The sequence below is a fragment of the Malania oleifera genome, chromosome 3, assembly GCF_029873635.1.
Source record: "Malania oleifera isolate guangnan ecotype guangnan chromosome 3, ASM2987363v1, whole genome shotgun sequence".
In the NCBI taxonomy this organism is placed as follows: domain Eukaryota; kingdom Viridiplantae; phylum Streptophyta; class Magnoliopsida; order Santalales; family Ximeniaceae; genus Malania; species Malania oleifera.
In genome coordinates, this window is record NC_080419.1 from 100490102 (window position 1) to 100503011 (window position 12910).

Genomic DNA, 12910 nt, shown 5'->3' on the forward strand with positions numbered 1-12910 from the left:
TAAGAAACCCAAAATAAACTTAAATATGCATATTCATCACTAAATTTGCTCCATAAAATCTGTTGACATGCACAAAATTGAAAACTAAATATAATAAAAAACATATAAAAATGTGAAGAGAATAATCACTGGGGATGACACTGTTTTTTTCACATAAAATTGAAACCATGGAGGTACCTGAAACTTGTACAGATAATTGAAATGCTTATGAGTTTCACAATAGATGCAAATACGAGCAAGAGCTGCAGCTGTATGCTGGTTTAGTGCTACATCTTGCTGTCCGCCAGATGACATTCTTGTTGATATGACTTCCTCCAAAACAGACATTGCACCATATCCAATGCATAGGTCGCATAAATCATCAATGGTTCCATAGTCAGTAGACAGAGGATCCAATCTTTGAGGGGACAAAGATGAAGAAACTACCCCAACTGAAGATGGCTGAGCAGGTGGAGGAACAGTGTTTACAGGAAAGAACAACATGCAAGCATCCTTATAATGGCCATGCTTGAACATAAAACTCAGCAAGTGCTGACGCCCATACTGCAAAATAGAAATGGGAAAAAGAAAATGATAAGAACCCCCCACAAAGAATAAATTCAAAGAGAGAGAACTATAATAACTACTAACCAGCCTGCATCCATCCATGACTTAAAAGTGAAAAGTTAAACAATACATAACGAACTAACAGAATACCAGGAAAAATAAATAATAGAAGCAATTTCAAATATTGAACCATTTTGACTAGGCTCACAAATTTTCCCTAAAACTGCATGAAATAGTTTTTCACAAAATATTTGTATATCAACAAGGCTATAAATTTTGGTTTCAACTAAAATTTTGTCGCTATATATGGAAATTTCAATGAAAATTTTGATGTCAATTCTGATTTAGATTTTCAGTTTCAACAAATGACAGAAATTAGCAGTAAAACATGGAATTTTATTCTCTAAAACTTTGAAACCAGTAATAAACAAAATAATGCAAAATTTAGCACAAAAGTAGAGTAAATACAGTAGATCAAGTACAAGTATCTTGAGCAAAAAGCTGTAGGCAATATCTAAGTTCAGCTCTGTATAGAATTATAAATCTTAAAGCTATCACTGCCATCCTTCTTGTAATTAATTTATTTCCAACTAGAAACAGAAGACACCCTGAGAGGGGGAGGTGGTTTCACACCTTCAATTTGTTGACGACACCATTTTACATGACCATAGCCCTTCTTTCAATAGTACTTTGGGTATTCTCCATGTTTTTGAGAAGCTGTCTGGGCTTAAGATTAACATGGGCAAGAGCAGCTTAGCTGCTATAAATGTGTTTGATGAGTGTGCTAGGGAGTGGTCTTGTGATGTGAGGTGCAGCTTATTGGATTGGCATTTTGACATATCTAGGGTCCCTTTGGGGGGTAATTCCAGACTCGTGGATTTTTGGAATCCAGTAGTGGAAAGGGTGGTGAACAGTTTAGTTGGTTGGAAGGGGTCTCTTTTCTCTTTTGGGGTCAAACACTCTTATTCAGGTTCTTCTGTCTAGTATCCCATTGTATTACTTGTATATTTGTAAGATTCCTGCGGGAATTGCTAGTAAGATAGAGAAAAATTATAAGAAATTTCTTGTTGTTTGGAGTTAGGGATCATTTGATGAGTTGGGATGTGGTGTGCAGGTCTAAATTGGAGGGTGGGTTGGGTCTTGGAAAGTTTGTGTCTAAAAACACTGCTCTCTTAGCTAAATGGCTCTGGTCTTTCCCCTCAAGGATTCTTTCCTTTTTGCATAGTCATTAGAAGTAAGTTCGGGTTGAGTGAACATGGGTGGATAACCAATGTTAGTTTTAGATGTTCTTTGGAGAGTTGTGGAGATCAATCTATCAGATTTATCCTTTATTCATTCCTCACACTAAATTTCTTGTGGGAAGGGGTTCTCGGATTTGTTTTTGGAAAGATCCTTGGCAAGGAAATGGTATCTTATCCACATCTTTTCCTTGTCTCTTCTGTTTGAGCTCAAGGTAGAATAGCGCTATTTCTTTCTTTGCTGTTGATTCGAATAGTCCACTGGATTCTTTGGTTTTTCATTTTAGGAGACCTTTTAATGATAGGGAGTTGGTTGGGCTGTCCTTCTTGCTCATTTTATTGAATGATTGTCATCTTTCTTCAGGGATGGATGTTCGTTCCTGGTCCTCGGATCACTCGGGGATATATTCTTGTAAACCATTTTGTGAGTTCTTGACCTATTAAAATTTTTCTTTTCATCATTGTTCTATTATTTGGAAGGCTAAAGAAGCCCCAAAAATTAAGGCTTTTATCTGGTAGGTTGTTCTTAGTAGAACCAATACCCATAATTTGTTGCAAATTAGGAGACCATTGAAGGCACTTCCTCCAGATGTTTGTGTGCTTCGCTATAATAATTCAAAACAGTTATTTGGTGTTTTGGAAGAAAATTGAGTCTATCCAAAATTGGTGGAGGAATTTTTGGCTATTTCATTTGTGAGTTTTGAAAGGAGGAAGGACAGGGCTGCGTTTATAGAAATGTGGTTTATTTGCAGTGGTGAGGGAAGGGGGTTATGGTTGCAGCATAATGCATACACCCTTTTGGGGAAGAAGTTGAATTGGGTGCTAGTTTGGGAAAAGATTCACTACATGGCATTGTTGTAATGTGTTGGGTTTGGGTACTTCAAGGGAGTACATCTTTTTGGAAGTTCAGCAAGATTGGAGTAATTGAGCTTCTTGCAAGTTCAGCAAGCTTGGAGTCTTTCGATGGTTTGGTTTTGGCAGTTGTGGGTTTATTTGTTTTCTTTTCTTTCTTTTACTGTTTCTGGATTTTCCTTCTTGTTCCATTTTTTTATTGGGACATGTCTTATTCTCCTTTATGTAAATTATCCCTTTACGAAATCTATTCTTTTACTATCAAAAGATAAAAGAAAAAGGGAAGATAAACAATAGTACAGAACTCAACAATCAGACTAACAAAGCCAACCAATCCCATTGGATATCAGAAAAAGAATATTTATTGAAACAAAAGTTTCAATTTTGAGGGCTTTGAACTGTGAACGTTAATATGACTGAGAATATAGGTACACGGGCAGTTACTTCTTGTAAGTAGTTAACACACTCAAGGTATCGAATGCTATCAAAGTTGCTGCGGGGTCCATCTTCAAAATCTTCACTATCAACGGGATTATTATTGGCAGATTCTTGAGATCGCCTGGATCTCTCAGAACGAGGAAATGTAGAAGGCATGTACAAGACATTGAGATATGAATCAGCAGAAAGGGAATCATCCAAGATTGTTGGTGCACTTTTAGCCAAATGATCATACCTGCAGCATAAATTGATTTTTTTAGATTTTGCACAATGGAAAGCATCAGAATTTTTTTTCCCTTTTGTTACATGAAAATTTAAATTTACATTTGCTTTACCATTTAAACTCCATATTTCTAAATGTAAAGGGTAACATTGCAGAGTACCAATAATATCATGTCTACATCACATCTGAAACCATCTGAAACAAAATATATTCAAAAGGATAAAGCTAGCCAAGCCAAGTAGGAAAAATGGTCATTCAACACACAGTTTTGTTTGGCTCAGATGATGAAACAAACATGTAGATTAGAATCAAACTCTCAAGGCAGATGAAAAATTGTCAATTCACTAACATGATAATCCTAAGAGTCAGAAATGAAAACCAAAATAGGTAACTCCAGCAAGCTTCAACAACTCATATCTCACCACAAAAAAGCGTTAGTCTCCAATAAACTTTCAAAATCCCATCCAAGTGTGGAGTTTATGGACAACTCCGGGTTGACTTATATACTTAAAGCCACCATAATTGAGCTCTAATGCAATTACTTAAGACCTGCATCATAACTTACATAGAACGAACAGCTGAGACATCAACTGGTGGCCCTCCTTCAATTGTATTAATTATCTCTAGAATGACAGGTGCAGGATCACCCTTATGCAACTGTAAAGCTTGCCTGGACACACAAAAGTAATTAAAGAATCAAACAAACCCACAAATCTGGAAACATCCCCATCCTAGAATATTGCAGTAAGTTAATTTTAGTTATTAACTAAAACACAATTTAAGGGGAAAAAAAAAGATATAGTTACTTAAACTTAACACGAGCTTGTGCATAGCGCTCCATCCGAATCAAAGCATGGCCCCATGCATTCCATACGGGGAAAGCATCAATCTGAAAAAAGGTATTAGATGCATGACATTATTATATTTCATAGGAAGGAGTTAACATTCCATAGAATATAGAAGTGCAGCATACAATACTAGAACCCCTCCATATGGAACTACCTTGCACTTCTTGCAAGTATATACAGCCATGCTGTAACGTTCATCCACAATTAACCTGTCACGGAGCCGCGCAGATGATTCTTTGTCAGCAATATCATCAAGAGAAGCAGCAATTCCTGAACCTAGGAGGCTCTGCAGCAGCTCAGCGCGCCCTAGCCAAGTTTCCGCCTTCGACAAGACCTCAGAAAGCTCATCTGTAGACTGGCTGCCCAAACTAGAGCTGCCAGGATCAGAGGATGCATCATCAGCATCCCTGCTTCTTTCAGAATTGCTAGACAAGTCATTGCCCCCAGCAAGCTTTCGCAGTAGGGATTTAGCATAAAGTAGTCCCTGCGTACATACAAGGAGAATTATTACCTGAATACGCAACAAAAACAAATTGATTAATGGAAGCACTTGGATGATGATGCTATAACCAGATAAAGACCATCTATGCAAGTAAAACAGACAAGAATCCATGCACTGCCTTTATTGGCAGTCTACAGCATTGGCATATCGTGTGATTTTGGCTCCCATGGAGCTCCAAGGGCTTGGCCAACTAGGATACCTGAACAAAAGTCTCCATGGCATGATAAGCTCTACCAATAGTTTCCATTGATGCATTCTCAGGCAACTGCTGGTGGCTCAACACATTTTTCATCTGATTAATGCACAAATCAACTGCTCCTTTGGATGACACCAACTCATCAGAACACAAAGAAAGCAGTGCCTGTGAACAGAAGAACCCAACCATTATTCATTAGTAAGTCATCAGTAAAGCACATTTTAATTTTAATTTTTTTTTAAATAACTGCATGCAAGCGAGGACCAATTTCAACTGCATACAAAATTCCAAAAAACAGGATACATCAGAAACTTATCACAATTCAATACGTAGAAACCCCAGGTCCATGAGAAGTCAATACTATGGTACAACTGTATATTGTAAAATCTTGAATACCTCAGTGCTTTTTTCTCTTTTAGGGCAGGAAGAGAACAGTACAAGTGTATGAGCTTTACTTTTCTGTTTTTTTTTTAGTTGTTCATCTTTGTTTCTGTTGTCGCTATTTCAAAAATAAAGAAAACAAAATATATGGTGGATGATTTCTGAGACAGAGTTCTTTTGAGCAGCCAACTCTCTTTTCCTTTATTTTGAACCCCTTAATTTTTAACTAGTTTATTATAGAATTTCCAAATATTTGAGGAAATCAATCATAAGCGTAGCTGTAGCACACCCTTGGAAGCATGGAAGAGGGAAGTTGAAGATCGTGTTCAACCACACAAGGAGGTCAACACCAAACTTGTGGTATTTCCAAAGATCAAATTGCTTCAAAATCAGACAAACCACAAATTCTCACTGTTGTGCAATCTCTGGTTACATCATAAAAGTTGGCCAAGAAAATTTTCAATAAATGACATATATGGACGAACTTATATCAACGCATGCACAACATTAGCATATGTGAAGTCCAGTCCATAGCACCCACACACATTTGGATCCATTCCCGCCACAGAAACCCACATCCCACACCAAGACGTACCCTAGCACTCCAGGAGTTGAATGTTCTTAGAATTCACTCATATAAAGAGGAGATACTAGCTGTTAGCTGTTAGAGGAGAATATGTAATTTTAGTAATTGTTAGATTACCACCATACCTAAAAGCTTAAGCTGTTGAGTGGTAATCTAACATGGTATCAAAGCTGGTTACCAAGAGGTCCTGGGTTCTAGTCTCATTGCCCACGATTATTGTGTGGTGTTTAAAAATTTATTATATTTCCAGTAATGGGTGTTATCATTTGTTTATCCCTCCACATCTGTTGAGCTGCACGTACTGGGAGTGTTAACGGTTGATATACATTGTTGGTCAACAACCAAATTGCTTAAGCTTTTAGGTAAAGCGGTGTGAATGGGGCCTTTTTTTTATTTCCTATTATTATTAAAATACAAAGAGGGCCGCCAACTGAGTCATCTCCATCCAATATCTTCTTCTCTTCTCCCTCTCTAACCCTGAGAGTTGTAATTTCTTTGTTCAGACTTCAATTTATTTCAAATTTGCAACATGGAATCAGAGAACTAAACTTCTCCAAACCCAAATAATCTGACTTAGTTGCAGCCAATTCTCTTTCTTCCCTCCTTTCTCTCCCTTGCTGACTCTTAAAATAGAGATCTTTATTCTTTCGGAGTCATTTTGGGTTTCATCTCATCTTCTCAGCACTTAGAAACCCTTGTGGGTTTTTTTTGTGGCTTGTGGCAGTTTGCTGTAAAATCAGCCACATACTGTTTCTTGCAAACTGCTATTGTTGTCAAAATGCTTCCTCTGATTGGTTAATGAGTGATGAAACTGAAAAAAGGATTGTGAGTGTATGTGATTGCCTGGTCATGCCTGCATATATTTCCAAGCTTCTGCAAGGTGGTTTGTTGAGTGTCTGCACTGCTATTTAAGTGCCTGCAGTACTAAGTTGTGGTGTGCTCTATTTTGTGTGGTTAAAGCCAACTTTGGCAGGTTGAAGGAGAAACTATTTACGTCTCTCATTCCTCCTAGGATACTTTAACTTCAATTCTGGTTGTACTGGCCTCTCATAAGTCAAGCTTGCTCACGGCATTATGCTTGCCAGTGACCACTGTCTCCTGTGCATGCAATGGGTAACCTCCATGTAAATAGTAGCGTAGATACTATTCTTTGAGTAGGATAATGCTCGTCAGAAAGGAGTATGAGTTCGATCGTTTCTTTGTGCCAGAGCTAGAATAACATAGAGATGCTCTTTAAGGGAGGGTGAGCATTCATCAATCATTGTATAATTCATTAGCTTTTGTAAACATGTTTACCCTACTTGCCTCCCTTACTAAATATACGTTGCCTACAGAGGTTTAATAATGAATTTCATTGCTTTATGGTTTACTGGGCGACTCGTGTTTACGTACATGCTTGTTTACGGCTTCCACTTACTTTGTATTCGACTAGTTAAGGCAGTGTGCGTTTTTTTTTTTTTTTTCTTTTTTTTGATAATAAGTTAAGCTAGTGTGCTATAACTAGTGCCCCACAGCCATTCACAAGGTGTGAAGTGTTCAGCTTGTCACACAGCCTCCTGAAGTTCTGGACCTTTGAAGCTCTGCATCTTTGAAGCTCAAGAGTGCCTTTTTTTTTGTGCAAATGTTGATCATTATTTGTACATGTGTCTGCAGATTGTGGTGTACTAGGTGGTTTTGATGACGACTTCTACAAAGAAGCTTCTTTTGATATTGTTAATGTGCAAATCAAATCCATCAAACTGGTTGCTTCCTCCAATTACTTCTTGTTGTCTTCGGCAATGTAAGTGCATGCTAGTACAAAAGGAAGTCCAAGTATCTATTGCATTCTCCTCCATCTCCAGACTCCAAGATTTATGATGATTGGATGAACAATAATGACATAATACTTGTGTAGCTGTGGAATAGAAAGGAGTCATGAATTCCTAAAACCTGATGCAGACAACAGCCAAATTCGAACAGGATGATCTTTGTGAAAGCCTCTCAAAAGATAAAAATGAAAACCAAGTTTTTCACCTATTTTAGAAGCTTGATTTGTGAGTATATAGCACCCTCAAGGTTATGGAGGAGGAATTCAATACCTACCAACCAATTAGTTCTAATGCCGAGATGATTAAGAGGCAATCTGCACAGTTTTTGGTTAAGCTTTTGTGTGGGTTGAGTCCTAAGCTTGAACCCACCTGTAAGATTCTTGGTGGTGAATGCATACCATCCTTGAATGACGTTATGCAAGAAGCCAATGGATCAACAAACGTAGCTCTCCATCCTCTTTTCAAGCCTCTTCTCACGATAGTTTAGCCATGGTTGGCATCATGGTAACAGAAGCATTAGAGGGTGAGGACAAGGTTTGGATGGTGGTCATGGACTCATGGCACAAGTAGTGCATCAAGACAAGCATTTTGTAGTGGCATTCTTGCATGCATCTGCATATGCTGTGCAAAGGAAAAACCATACAACTAACCGTTCTTGGGGTCTCCATGAGAAACTAACTTGGGGCAATTAGCCTCTTGCCGACAGTGGTTCTCTTGTTTAACACTTTTGAGTGCACTTCACCACTCAACAAGGGAGTTCAAAATGTGTAGCAAGTCGTAAAAGGATTACAACAGTGTTGCCCTCATGGTTCAACTACTCCAAACTCAATCTTCTACATCTAGTGCTACTATGGACCATTCAAGTACAACTAGGCTTTTTGCACTCAGTCCTCTTCTCAAGCTTTATTCCTTGAAATCCAGTACATTATGCTTTAAGGTTTCTATACGGTTACTCTTGTTGATGGTTTCAATAAACTGGTTTCTCATTCTGCCAATATTCTTTGATTCCCTTTAATTCCTTTTCATTTGTATTATACATGCCTCGATTTTCCTTGAATGAGTTATTAGTTAGTCAATTAACTAAATCTTGTATCTACAAGATAGAGTGTATGAATTTCCTTGAATGTATAAAGACCAACAAAGGGGATGAAGGGATAGGAATAGGAATTATAGTACCACTGGAAGAAGAGACTACCAATGGGAACATCTTTGACTAACCATTTCAATAGTACGGATACTGCCGTGCCACGAGGAACAATCATGGAAGTAATGAAAAATAAAAATCTATGTAGTTTGACCATCTACTCTATTTGGTTCTCATTGTGACAATATTCTTTGCTTTCTTTTTAATCCTTTTCATTTGTGTTATATATGCCAAAATTTACCTTGAATGTGTTATTAGTTAGTCAATTAACTAAATCTCACGACTACTACATGACCTTCTTTCCTTCTATTGTGCGAGTCAGGATCTCCAAAAGAAAAAGAAGATTAACGAAGGGCTTGAAAGGATAGCTATACAATTTTGATATTCGTGGTGGTAGTTCCAATTCCTATCATACAACTCTCTTTTTTTCTTTTTATCTGTGGCATGCTCATTTGATCATCCACCCCTTCAAAACATGCAACATTTCCCACCTTCAAGCCTATTAATTCTTTGGGTATTTTGCATGTCAATTAGGAAAGCAGATTAGGACTTCTTTTTTGTCTAGAGTCCAGTCTTGTCGTAAATCATTGTTTCCTCTCATTCATTCAGATATTTGGTGTCCATATAGAGTCACGACTTGACAAGTCATGAAGATTGTGTCCTTTGTGCTTGCTACGACATGTATGAATTTCTTAATCTATTTACTCAATTCTGCCACATGAGATTAAAACTCAGTTTGGCATTGAGATTCATATTTTTCAACTTGATAATGCACTTGAATTTGTTCAAAATGAGCTTTAGCCTTTTTGTTTTTCCGAACAGATTATTCACCAAACATTGTATGTCCATAACCTTAATGGAATAGTTGAATGGAAATTTTACTTGACATAGAACAGTCTACCCTTTTATATGCATCTTTTAAAGCTTTTTAGAATAATGCTCTCCTTACAACCTGTTTTTTACTTAACAGAATGCTCTCCAGTGTTCCATAGGGGGCAAATTCCATTCTCCATTGTGTATTGAGAGATATCCATGTTCTTTGCTGTGCCATGTGTCTTTGGGTGCACATGTTTTGTTCATGCTCCACATATTGACAAGGAAAAGTTCCTCCTTGTGTTGCTAAATGTCTTGTTCATGTTCCACAAACTAACTGGGACAAGTGCTCTCCTTGTGTTGCTAAATTTGCTTATTGTGTATGTAGATGACATTGTGATCACTAGTAATGATGATTGAGGCATCCAGGACCTAAAGCTTTTCACACAGAGCAAGTTTCAGAACAAGGACCTGGGAACATTGAGGTACTTCTTGGTATTGAAGTATCGAGATCCAGTATAGGAACTGTCTTGTCATAGAGGAAGTATGTTCTTGATTTTTTAGATGAGATGGAGCTGTTGGGATCCAAACCTGTTGATACATCTATGGATCCCAATAGTAAGTGTCAAATATGGGTGATTTGTTGTCTAACCCAGGGACTTGCTGGAAAGTTGAATTATCTCACAGTCACTCAATCAAATATATCCTTCGCAACAAGTGTTGTGATTTAGTTTCTCGATTTTCTAAGAACAAGTCAATGGGATGCAGTAATTCACATTTCAAGATATCTCAAAGGTGCACCAAGGAGAGGTCTCTTATACCATGATCGGGCCCACACTCATATTTAGGGATATATAGAAGCAGATATGGCCGGGTCACCATTTGACCAAAGATCCACAACTGAGTATTGTATCTTTGTTAGTGGTAATTTGGTGCCTTGGAGAAGTAAGAAATAGACTGTGGTAGCTGGGTGAAGTGCTAAGTCAGAGATAGGGCTATGGTGCACACTACATGTGAACTTGTTTGGTTGAAGAACATAATGAAAGAACTAGGTTTTCCACATTTACAGCCTATGGAATTGATGTGTGATAATCTACCTGCTATTCATATTGCCTCCAACCCAGGCTTCCATAAGCAAACAAAGCACATTGAAGTTGATTGCCACTTTATTTGGGAGAAACTTGTACAAAAGCTCATTACAACCACTCATGTGAAGTCTGAGTTTCAGCTTGCTGATTTATACACTAAAGCCTTGGGAGGTGCTTCGTGTGAAATTCATTTGTAACAAGCTAGAAGCATATGATACATATGCTCCAACTTGAGGGAAGTGTTAATGGTTATTTAATCATTTAGCATTATTATTATGTATTAGAGTTTTTGTTAGTAATAAGTATGAGTTTGTAAGGCTATTATGGTTATTAGTATTGTATTTGACATATATTATAAATAGAGGGAGAGACCATTGAAGTGAACTCTTCCATTTTTACCCAATTAGTCAACAGTAACAATATGGGTTAGGCAACATCTATCAGCCTCTAGCTTAATGAGGAGTTTTAGAAGAGAATGTGTATTTTTGTCCTTCAAGTCCTATCAGTATTAATATACAGAGAAAGCAGAACTGAAGGTGTTCCCAAGCTCCAGAGGACAGCCAACTGGTCTTCTCCCTCTTATCTCTTCTTCACTTTTCCGCATCTAACCCTAGGTGCTTTATTTTATTCATTAAAACTTCAACTTATTTCAGATTTGCAGCAATAGTGTTATATTACCACTTGATGTAAAAGCTTAAGCTGTTAGGTTGCGGGCCGAAAATTTATATCAAGCCTAACACTCCTCTGCATGTGCAGCCTGATTGCACATAGAGAGATAAACAAACGATAAATGACGTCCATAACAGGAAATAAAATAAAATTTAACAACCAAACAGTAAACATCGGCAACAAAACTACAACCCAGGACCTCCTAAGCCCCTGGCAAGCATGGCTCCGGCACCATGTTAGATTATTACTTCAAATAAAAGCTTAAGCTGTTAGCTTTTGGGCCAACAATGTATATCTAGCCTTAACAAATAGCAATGCCTGTTAATAAAATAATGAAGGCAGCAATCATCATCACCATTTACACCTTATCATGCAACTTAATGAATAAATCTATTTCGCACAAATAATACATGCACAAAAATGTTTCCATAAAAATATCTGTTAAACACTGAAACTATTGGTATTTTGGAATTTGAGCAACAAAGTTACCCTTCTGGGAGCTCACCACAGAGAAATTCAGGGATGACCAATTTTTTTACCATCGAAGTAATTCAAATAATGTACAAAAATAAACTACCAGAACACAATGAAATTGAGAAAGACAATTCTATGGATTATGACACCATACAGCACATTAGGAGTAAACTCACTGCAATACCTTAAAGAGATTAAAATCAGGAGCACTTTCATATCGGTGAGATGAACGAACAACTTCATCCTTACATGCATCACCTGTGAGCATCCATTCTTCAGCAATTGATATGGAAGGAAGCCGTTCTTGGCCATCTGCAGTATATGATGAAGCACGATCCTCCTGAATACCAGTCATTGCTTCCCAAGCAACTCTTTCTGACGGGGTCAATCCAGAACTCTTCCTTTTCCTGTAAACATCTTTCGGAGCAGTCTTGTCTCCAGTGTTTCGAGGTGCCCAAGAAAAAGCTCTACGAGCCTCTCTTTGCAGATTACTTAGACTGTTAGTAAAGGAAGACCTGGCAGGAACACCTGCTCTTGTTTTCTGTTTTGTTCTTGAACCGGTAATGGATATCCGATGGTCCCTGGAGGGAGAGGTAAGGCTGACAGCAATAGCTCTGGCAGCATATGCAATAATTAATGTGTTCTCCCTCAATGAAGGAAATTCTTTAAGAATCTGTCCATGAATATCATTTAAACAATTTAATGAGAAAAGCAGGCATAGGGAGAAAAAAAAATGCAAAGTTTCTTGTCTTCAGGTTAACAATGAGAAACCATGATCACTTCTTTGCAAAGTCCATGTCCACACTGTTAATAAGAAGAATTTAATGAATGATACATGGTGGACATTCTTGACATTCTTCATGTAAAATGTACAGTACCAGAGAAGCGGATTGCAGTTGTTTCCTCATCAATAAAACCTCCAGAATCAAATGAGGGTGCTCATGCAGTGAAGAACACCTTTGCTGCCATGGCAGCGGCAATGCAGCCAAAACACGAAGGCCTAAGGCCCACAAGTTAAGCCGGGAAACCTCAGCATCTGACAGGTTACCTTCTCTTCGCTTCAGGAAAAAATGAACCTTCAAAGAAAAAGTAAGCAAAGCTTTA

At 37.8% G+C, this 12910-nt stretch overlaps 1 protein-coding gene across 2 annotated transcripts in view; it reads right to left on the reverse strand.

Annotated features, from left to right (window-relative positions):
• LOC131151883 (uncharacterized) overlaps positions 1 to 12910 on the reverse strand; it is a 150314-nt gene that overhangs the window by 35835 nt on the left and 101569 nt on the right. For both annotated transcript variants that reach the window (XR_009135793.1, XM_058103345.1), the window contains exons 21-28: positions 12685 to 12882; positions 11991 to 12479; positions 4847 to 5008; positions 4300 to 4629; positions 4104 to 4186; positions 3863 to 3967; positions 3081 to 3309; positions 178 to 543 (exon numbers count right to left, since the gene is read on the reverse strand). Coding sequence is in view for 1 of the 2 variants with exons in the window: in XM_058103345.1 (XP_057959328.1) it covers positions 178 to 543; positions 3081 to 3309; positions 3863 to 3967; positions 4104 to 4186; positions 4300 to 4629; positions 4847 to 5008; positions 11991 to 12479; positions 12685 to 12882 (1962 nt within the window). In the remaining variant the exon portion in view is untranslated. The remainder of the gene's footprint in view (positions 1 to 177; positions 544 to 3080; positions 3310 to 3862; positions 3968 to 4103; positions 4187 to 4299; positions 4630 to 4846; positions 5009 to 11990; positions 12480 to 12684; positions 12883 to 12910) is intronic.